Source organism: Coptis chinensis, chromosome 2, assembly GCF_015680905.1.
Source record: "Coptis chinensis isolate HL-2020 chromosome 2, ASM1568090v1, whole genome shotgun sequence".
Lineage (NCBI taxonomy): Eukaryota > Viridiplantae > Streptophyta > Magnoliopsida > Ranunculales > Ranunculaceae > Coptis > Coptis chinensis.
Window position 1 is genome coordinate 37,444,312 of NC_141457.1, and position 10,470 is coordinate 37,454,781.

A 10,470-nucleotide genomic window follows, 5' to 3' on the forward strand; every position below is an offset into this window, starting at 1 on the left:
ATCTTGAAAGAAAACGTTAAACATAAACAACTTAAAACGGCAGCGGCGCCATTTGACAAGCCTCTTTTTGTGTATGTAGATGGTGTATGGTCGTTCAACAAAACAGAAGTGTATCAAAATCTAATTATCCCTTAATAAGTAAAAGATGAGTAGGGTATCGTTCCACTTTTAAGTGTATGTTATGTGAAGGACAGGATTGGAAAGGGGGTTTAAGGGATTAAAAACTATGATTGTAAAGATTATAGATTCTAATACTCAACTAAACTAAACTAAATTAAACTAAACTATTGAGAATTTATAAGAGAGGGAATTCAAGAGATTAGAATCCACCAATACTTTTAATCTGTGACCTTCTGCTTCATGGTTGTTCTTACAAGTAGACTACAATTAGGCAATCGAGCGAAAGTGCCGATGCCCTCTCGATCTAAACATCGTTAACAATTAACTCTACATAAGGTTGTTCCTATGTTTATGCTATTAATATCTTCTTTCCTTTTATGTAAGCTCGGGTAGCCATTCAATGTATTACCAAGAGCAACATTAAGGAGTACTTCATAATAGGGTGGCCATTCAATGAATCACCACTTAAGGCAAACACAAAGAATACTTCCCCTAGGCAGCCACTCCCTGAGCTACCCCTTCTAAGGCAACACAAAGAATACTTCCCTAACTTTAAAGAATTATACTACTAGAAGAAAAGTAAAGAACACTAGCATGATATTAATATTGCAAAACATAAACCCTATTCTATACTTCTATCCCATGGTGTGGGCAATGGAATTAATAACTAAAAACATAAAGAACTAACCTGATTGAAGAATACCATGAACCAGAAGACTCATTAAACCTTAAGCACTGGCTTCATCTCCTCCCTTGAAGGAGAAGATTATCCTTCCATAGAGAAGGAAGAACACGAAGAACGAGAAGAAGAAGAGTCGAAGAACATAAGACTAGAAAGACTAATTTATTAAGACTCAGCTAGTTAAAACCGATCTTTTATTATTAATCTCTCTCTGCCTCAAGTTCTGGAGACAAGAGTATAAGTGAATTGGCAAATTACATGATGCACTTAGGTCCTCTATTTATAGAGGTTACAATGAGCTCTAGAAGCATTCCAAACTGTCATTTATTTCCTAATACAAATAGACTTCTTTCAGAGTCCAACTTCGTCTCCAAAACTGAGAAAAAATTGGCTACAGTGTCAATCCATGCATCTGGATGCACTATTCATGCGTCTCAGACGCAATCAATGCGTCTGGACGCTCGATCCATGCGTCCCAGATGCATAAGCCTATTTTCTCTCTTCTGCTTTATCCTTCTATCCTCTTTTGCGGGCTTTGGTTTAAGCAACGAATCCTTTGGCCTTGGGCTTCCAAATAGGCTTTAAAATAGGTCCAAGTCGCATCTTTAATAGCTCCAATTCCTTGGCCTTCTCCATGATTGTCTACGGGCCTCCCATGTGATCCTTAATGCTCCGAATTGCTCCGTTTTACCCCTTTTTCTCTAATATTCTACAAAACTCTCTTTTTCACCTGTATAATCTTAAAACATAACTTACAAACACTATTAGTCCACTAAGATAGCTAAACAAGAGGCATAATCGAGGGTTAAATAGCACTTTTTGAGCACTTATCACCAACTTGGAAAAAAACAACCAAACATCATAAACATCTTTAGAAGCCGCAACTAGAGCAAGTTGTAGATAATGTGCCAAGCAATGCATATAATATGCATATGGACACTTCTTTAGAAACAATGCCTGTAATCTAATCTATTGACCACACATATTGCTAGGACCATCATAACCTTGATCTCTCATATTTATAAGATGCAAATTATGGCGAGCAAGGATATTGCATATAGCTTATTTCAAAGTTAAAGCGCAAGTGTCTTTAACACTAACAATACCAAGAAAATGCTCTCTAACAAAACCACCTCTATCAACAAATCTTAAGACAATCTCTATTTGCTCTTTGTTTGAATTATCTTGTGCTTCATCAACAAGGACATAAAATTTTGCATCACCAATTTCCTCACGAATTCTCTCTCTCACTTTATCGGCATAGATATGCAAAAGTGTCTTTTGAATTGAGTGTGAGGTATATGTGGCATTTCTCGGAGCATCTTTTAATAATTTTGCAACCTTATCATTCAACATCACTGCAAATCCCAACACTCCCTTGAAATTTCCACCATTTTTTGACTTTTTGGACTCGTCATGGTCTCTAAAAGACATCCCTTGTAGTGCAAGAAATTGAATACACTGAATAATAACTTTGACTAGCAAACGGTTCTTAACAACCTCTTCTTTAGATAATGTATTTAACACATTATCTATATGTCGAGAAGGATTCATGAAATTATCACAAGCTATCATCGCCGACCTATGAGGTGAGCATGGACCTCCTTCATGTTGCAAAAAGGAACACTTCTTTCCATTATTAATATTTTTCCAACATTTAAAACCTTCAATGGTGAATGTAGGACGCTTCGGCAGATTTGTTTTAAATATAAAACATTGAAAAGAATAAGCTCTATCCGTATGGAGTGAGTACTTTAGCCAAGGAAAGAGTGTGAACCAAGAGGAGTAGAACCGGCGAGTTTGCTTTCCGAATATAGTGGATGGATACTCTTTCTCACTGAGTTCAAGTAGCAAATGCCCTTTTCCAAGAAAAGCTCGTCGAACATCATCTTGCTGATTAACCGGGCAATTATATATTGGAGTATGTTTATGTTAACACTTTTCAATATCTTTAGTAATTTAGATTTACTTTACATATACGTGCTAAAACTCAATGATTCCTTACTCACGTGTTTTCGTTGGTAATTTTTGAGTAAGGATTTCGTACCAACTCTTAAGACAAAAGTCTATGATATCACAACTGAAATTTATCCTTTAAGGGGAACTAGTGAGAAGGATTTGATAGATAAATTCCAACTTCCTAAAGATGACTTGCTACACAAATTATCTAGAGATTACAAGTTGTTTTCTTAAATGAGATAGAGAGACAAAGATAGGGAAATACTATATATTTGGTTTCTTTACTACACAAAAATAAAAAAAAAACATTAAGTTAGGAAATCATGCAACTAAAACACAATAAAATTTTACTAAAACAAAAGTGGAGAGTTAATTCTCCTCATGTGAAGATTACTTTTGTTATTTGATTTTAGTAAGTGCATTAAAATCTTCCTAGAACTCATAGACAAGTTCTACTAAAAGAAAACTTGATCCCTAACAAATATGACTCATCTCTAAGCTCATACATGCTAGCATGTGGAACTGATAAATGATAAAATTGATAGTTTACCTACGAAATGAACGATGAACTCAAAACGTAAGTAAACTAAAACTAAATTATGTGTCTTATATTTATCAAAGTTTTCTCTACTCTCAATCCTATGAGATATAGTGGAGTAAGAAGTTCGTTCCACTCCTAGTTCTCTAGCATGGAATGTTTCCTAATCTAATTAGTCGGTCTTAAGTCTAATGAGAGCTTTACGAAAGGGAATTATACTACGATGCAATATGAAAAGCAATATGTTGAATGTCACTACGAAATATATGGAAATACTAATGTTCTTGAATCTAGATAAAGAATTAGAGGGGAATTGAATCCACCTAGAATCCAACTTAATCACCTAGAATAGACTGTTGTAATCCAATTCTTACATTCTTACGGTAAGAATTGCTCGTTCTAATCCCTAATTAACATGGCATTTCTACCAATTATAACTAGCATGTGAGGTCGTCCACTCATTCTCATGGCGAAACACGACCTTCTAGAATGGAATAGGCTCTACAACGCTTCTACACTATACAACTAAGTTTTCATCAAGGCTTCATCAACCCCTCTAATGGAGGTTTTAGCCTTGATTCATCAAACTATTATTTCCCATTGAAATTGAATACAACATATTATAAAGATTCTAACTTTATGAAATTTAACTAAACAATAATCGAAATCTAATTAATAACTAAGAATTGAATGATAACAAGAATTGAAATTAGATCTAATAAATTGTAAATGATAAAAATCGAAATTGACAAGAATAACTATTTTATTTATCTAATCAATAAAGAACAATGATTTAAAGTTTTAATCTAAAACAGGGAATGAAATTCTAAAACTAAGATCTAAAACTAATTAATGGAGGCTACTAATCTAATTTCTAATCTAGGTCTAACTATCTACCATTAACAAAGAGTGAAGCTTTTGTTTTTATACTCTCAGATCCAAAAATTGTGCATGGGCTTGGAGCCATGTTTTGGGCCAGAGAATCAGGCCCAAAACCCAATCCTTTCAGTCCAAAAAGGCCTCTTCAGCTGCAGTTCGCTTCAACAGACTTTTCGTTTACTTCTGCTCCTCTGATTGGGTCAAGGCTTAGACCATTGGAAAGCTCTTTCCGAGCCGGTCGTTTTGACATAAGGTAGGCCCAATTCCGAGGTCTGAGTCCAAAGATATGGTCTTCGGAAGTTCTGTTGACTTTGTGCACTATTTCTGCCTGCGTGGACTTTGACTTTTCAGCTTTGACCGGGCTTTAGAAAGGCTTTGTCTTCTTGAATCTTGGCCTTTAATCACGGAACTCCTTAGTAACCGACCTTTGCTCCTTTTATCTCGCTAAAGTGACACATTTCTCGCACATAATGGACTTTGAAGCCACGAAATGCATAAAAACACGTGTCGGTGTTAACTCTTAATTATTACTCACATAATTGGTCTAAAAGTATGACATTCACAGGGTTAAAACTACAGTTTTGGGCTCTTATCAAACCACCCCAAACAACATTTTGCTTGTCCTCAAGCAAAGATGAGAAATTAGAATAAGTGACCAAAAATGGAGTTTATATCTACTCGTTTATTGAAAGTCGCGATTGCATTGACCATATGCAACAAGGCCTTAAACCACTAGGAATTCCCTAGTGGACGAGTTATAGTCTCGTGAGAGTTTTCCAGTGAAGGTACTCACAAACTTCATCTATACTACAACGACTAAGAAATAAAACTATTGTTTCCTTATTCATGCTCTAAATTAACTATACCTTTCACTAGCAATGCATATAGAGTAATCAAGTCGAAACCTAAGCTAATATATACATAATAATCAATCATCTACAATAAACATATATACAATGAGTAATACTATGAAATGCAATAGCAGGTCCGTTTTGAAACCTCGGAATAGCGTCCTTAAGTAGGTTCTCACAATAATAGTCAAGATACAACACTCGATTTTTTTCCACTCAAGTTTATTTACTCTAGTCTTGCAAGAAATGGGCACACTTTACCTTACAATCTCAATGACACACAAGGAAGCCGGAGTCGATCAAACACATCTGCCACTTACTATCACACTAACCTATTCCTAATTGAGCTAGAGGTCTTTATTAGGTGTTTCGGGGATTAGGAGATGGTTTAAGAAGGAAGGAAATGGATATTCAAAAGGACAAGTCTGAGATAAAAGAGTCTTCATATTATGTAACTAGAGAAAACCTTGTTATTTACTTTTTGCTTCTACACTTTGTTTCCATCCTTAGCCATATTTTTTTCTTTTTCTTTGGCTTTTGACTCCTTTTATTATATTTTTTGGAGTTTTTATTTTATTTCTATTTTTATTTTTCTTTTCTTTGGATGGAAACTTCTTTTCTTTATTTTTCTGAAGCAACTAACTAATTTTTGTTTACACATGTTTTCTCTTCTTCTTTCTTCCTCATTCTATTCTCCGGACTTATTCTAAATTGGGTAGGTTGTTTTTTTTTTTTTTTTTATTTTTATTTTTATTTTGTTTTGTTTTTGTAACAGGGTAAAGGATTTGTGGTTTATGAAAGGCTAAAGAAAGGCTCAAAGGGGCGACTAGCGGAAAATAATTCATAGGTTTGAATTTCTGGCTATATCGATCCAAAGAGGGCCTAAATTCTCTCTTAGGACATGGTATAGTGGTCAAGCAAGTGGACGTGTGATTTCTCTATTCGGAATATACTTCTCCCTTGTGTCATTTATCAAATGTTTCACTCATATAAGGCTTTAGGCTATATTCTCACAGGATTTGTAGAATAAGTACTCTAGCCTAGATTTCAGAAACTTACTGCCAAACAATCATAGATACTCATGTAATATATTTATAGATAGATGCAAAGATTATTACCTACATATTAACCTAAGTTTCTAAAAACTATTCTAATGCAAAAGCTACGTGAGACTTCTAGATTATTAAGAGCATAGAGAAAGAAACAATATCAATATTCCTAAGTGTATAGCATAAACTTTTTATTTTTATTTTTATTTTTATTTTTTTTAAGAGAAATAATACGTAATATACAACCTAATATGTGCTTAACATTTACATCGTGTTTCTATATCACCCCCAAACAATTTGGGAGAAGGGGGTTCATGAAACAATTCAATAGCACAATTAAATTATGTAACTAACTAATTTTTATAATTTTTAACATTTTATAAATAAAAGTGCATAATTTACATCCTAAAAGTGTCTAATTTTTGCAAATATTTCTATGCCACCCCCAAACAATCGAGCGCTTTGTCCTCAAAGTGTAAAGAGATAAGGAAAGAATTTACCCATAGAAGCGTGGCAAAAAATTGGAAGACTGTAATAGAAATATTGTAAAGATGATATGATAATATGAAGCACAATTAAATTGTTACGTACTAACTAACACAAACTCTACTGGAGTAAACATGACAGGCTTAGGGTGGCAACAAGATTTGAAATGAATACCAAAATCATGCCCCCCAAAACAAAATTGGAAAACTCTTTTTAAGTTTGAAATTTTTGTTTGGCCTATACTCCAGAAAGTTAGTATTGTACGAAAACTTGGGTCTTTTAAGGTCAGATTCCCGAGACTTGCTAGATTACTATTTTTATAGCTTTAAACTTTTTTACTTTTTATGAATTAGGTTTAATATAAAAGGAAAACAATAAGCGATAAAGACATAATTCACACCATAGAAACATGACTCAAAAACCAAGAAAACATGCAAGAGTGGAAAACGTGAATTATGTGAACCGTGGACTTAGGATCCGGTACTTACAACCACACACTCCATAGGGAGGGCCCGGTTACCTGAATGGTGCATTCACCAATATATGGAAATGAAAGGAAATGCACCAAACACAAAAATTGAGTCGTTTATAGTCAGATACTCGAGACTTTATCTAAATATATGTATGAATATGCAGTTTATCATATATCAATAACCGAAATAGTTGTGGATCATTCCATAAATAAATATCACAGAAAACATATCCAAACACAATCAAGCACCAAGATTTCCTACGACGCAGCCTAGTGGAATGAAAGCGAAGTCGGATCGACCTATAACATAACCGAGCATGCACCTTATGTTTCATCTTTAAATGAGAGGGTGTCCTAGTGAATAAGTGTGGAAAAGTGAATGGTTGTGGAAAATATGGTGGATTGGGATAAGTTTTAGAGGGAAAGCATGGAAAAAATGAGGATGTGGGTTTAGCACAAAACTCATTCATGGTGTAGTTAGGGACTATCTCAAGTCTGAAAATGAAGGTGTCAAGTGGTTTATCCTTGGGAAGTATTTGTTTACTAGGTGGATTTAAAAAATCATGAAGCACTGGAGAAACTAAAGGATCAAGTGCAAACTCGAGGTTCCTTTGAAAAGGTGGAGGGTGGGGAATATTGGTGATGGAAGGTGAATGATTCTCAGCTAGAGCTCTCAAGTCCATATCATCAGAAATCTTGATATATGCAAGACATTCCTCAATAGGTGGGTCAAAAGGATCACTTTGGGATAGAGATTGAAAAATTCATCTTCCGTCATAGCATCAAGGGATGAATGGTTGTTGGCAAGGGGACATGAAGTGGTAAAAGAAGCGGTGCAAAAGAGTTGAGGAATTCTTCTTCGATTTCGATCTACTACCGGGAGTCATTGTTAAAGTCGGAATTTCGAAGGAAAGGAATTTGTTAATCTGTTTCTCGGAAATATGTTTTGAAGTAATCTTGAGCTAAGCTCTCGATCATGCTAACCTCGCCATTTGTAGATGAATCGGGATACTTTGTGTCCTCGTTTTGAAAACATTTACCTCAATAGAAAGATGGCCAAAGGACAAAGGACATCGAACCATCGCGGCGGTTTATGGCCGCGTTGGCGTGCCAAGAAGGGGCCTACTAAAATGATAGGTACAGAGTCATTAGTGACTTACGCGGTCGAGGATAACGTAAGTCGGTGGGTAATAAAAATTTTGGACTTTAACCAAAAAGACGTTTTCAACCACACCCTTAGGATACTTAATAGACCGATCGGCTAATTGCAATGTCATTTTAGTAGGTTGCATCTCCTCTAGACTTATTTGTTTATACAAATAAAAGCGGAGTAAGTTAACACTAGCCCCCGTGTCTAGTAAGCGATCGTCGTGTGAGAATCTCCTAAGGTGCATTATCTGATGGGGCGACCGGGGTCCTTGTACTTAACAATTCCATTATTTTAGGATAAAGTTGGGAGCTGAATTCGGTTAGAAAAGCGTCTTTAGGTATGTTGGTCTTACGCCTAGTAGTGCACAACTCTGAAGAAACTTAAGCGTGGTTAGGTAGCTTTTTATAGTTTCGAGAAAAGGAAGGTTTATCGTTAGATTCTTGAAAACGTTCTAATCTCCTCAAAGTTTGTATCCCTGGTTAGCATGGCAAACTTTCGAGGGAATGGTGGTTTAAGCTCTATATTTAGCGTATGGCTCGACTTGATGTGTAACCTTGGCTTTTCTGTTTCTTAGGTTGTGGTTTAAGCGGTACCCTACAATGGCAGGTTCTTCGGTTTCTATTTCCGGTATCTAGTTCGATATCGGTGTGTAGGGATCTTGATGGGGTAACTATAGGCATAGTTACTTTGTTATCAATCACTCTTCCAGAACGGAGAGTGGTGATGGCATTTAGCTCACCTACGGTTGTAGTTTCCGTACTAGTATTACTATTTACTTCAAAGGCTGTGTTTGCTGTTCTAGGGTTGGGTATCGCTTGGCTTGGAAACACACCTTTTGGTTGGGCTTTCTCTTGGGCTAACTGTTGGTTTAAATTATTAACGGATTGTAGAATGTGTTGGTTAGATTGAGCCATGGTTTGGAAAAGTTGTTGGCTCACTTGTATGAAGGTGTCAAGACGATCCGGTTGTGTGGGTGTAGTAGTCACGCGGGTGGTGTATTTGGAACGATCTCGCGTTGATTATTTATGGGGCGGATTGTGATAGTTATTATTTTTACGGAACGATACCTCTATTAGCATTATAATTATTATAACTACATTGACCTTGTGCTTGACCTTGTCGAGATTGCGTGGTGGTTGTTATAATTATTATAATTACCGACCTGTCCTTGTTGTGGTGGAGCTTGGTTATAAGCGTCGTTGGCCTAACATATTGATTATTGTACCTGTAGGTGTGACTTGTTGGTTATTTCTCCAACCGAAGTTGGGATTTTGTCTCCAAGGGCGTTAGGTTCACTATTAATGGAACAAGAATGTTCATAGGCTATAGGGCGATTGGGAGTTGGGATGCTCGGGACTCAATGAAACTACATGGATTTGAATTTACATTCATGATGGGGATAGGCTTTTGTTGAATAGAAATAGCCTCTACCTTTTTAGTTAGAGATTGATTAAATTTTTAAGTTCGGATCGGGTTTCATCTCAAACATACCGCGGCTTTAGCTGTTGAAGAAGAACTAGCGAGGCGGGGGATATCATCACCCCATTGTTATTGCGTTTAGTTTGTTCTTCTAAAATTTGTAAGCCTCAGGAGGCTCCTTTACTTAGGAAACTACCCCATTCATTATGTCAAGGACTTCTTTATGGTGATGTTGAAGTCCTTTGAAAAGGCACGCACTAACGTGTCTTTTGCTAGATTATGGTGTGGACACTCTATAAGCAGATCGGTGAAAGCGATTCCAAGCCTCGAAAATGATTCATGAGGATTACGCCGAAAGAAGTGAATCTTGGAAAGCATTTCATCCGTCTTTAGGGGTGGGTAAAAATGTTCCATAAACAATTTGAACAAGTTTGGCCCACGAGTCCACGAGAATTAAGCTTGGGCAGTTAACCAAGAGCGCCTTTATCAGACTAAGGTGAAAGGGAATACCCTCAATTTAATTTGTTCCGCACCAACCGTAGGATGGTGGAATGTTGTAAGGACTTGTTTAATCCTATGCATGTGCTGATAAGGTTTTTCATGGTCTAAACCATGAAAAATGGGTAACCAATTAAATATATTTTGGGGGATGCGGAAATCCCCCACTGGGTCTGCTAGAACGATGCAAGATTTAGGGCTATCGCTCAAGGCTTTATAAAAGTCAGAGAGAGGAGTCTCTCTTTCTTCAGCCATAATATCAGGTGGTGTGTGTGAAATAGCAGCTAGAGGTGTAGTGGGTGGGAAACTAGATAGACTTGTTTGTTGACGTTGCCGTGTAATTACGTTTGTTGTTTTTCTTGACCGG

General features: G+C 36.3%; 1 protein-coding gene across 1 annotated transcript; it reads right to left on the reverse strand.

Moving 5' to 3' along the window:
* Positions 1–1,864: 1,864 nt before the first annotated feature.
* Positions 1,865–2,377, reverse strand: LOC147515942 (uncharacterized). Its single transcript, XM_086593106.1, has one exon. It carries the CDS (start codon positions 2,375–2,377, stop codon positions 1,865–1,867), a length of 513 nt encoding a protein of 170 aa, XP_086449232.1.
* Positions 2,378–10,470: the final 8,093 nt, after the last annotated feature.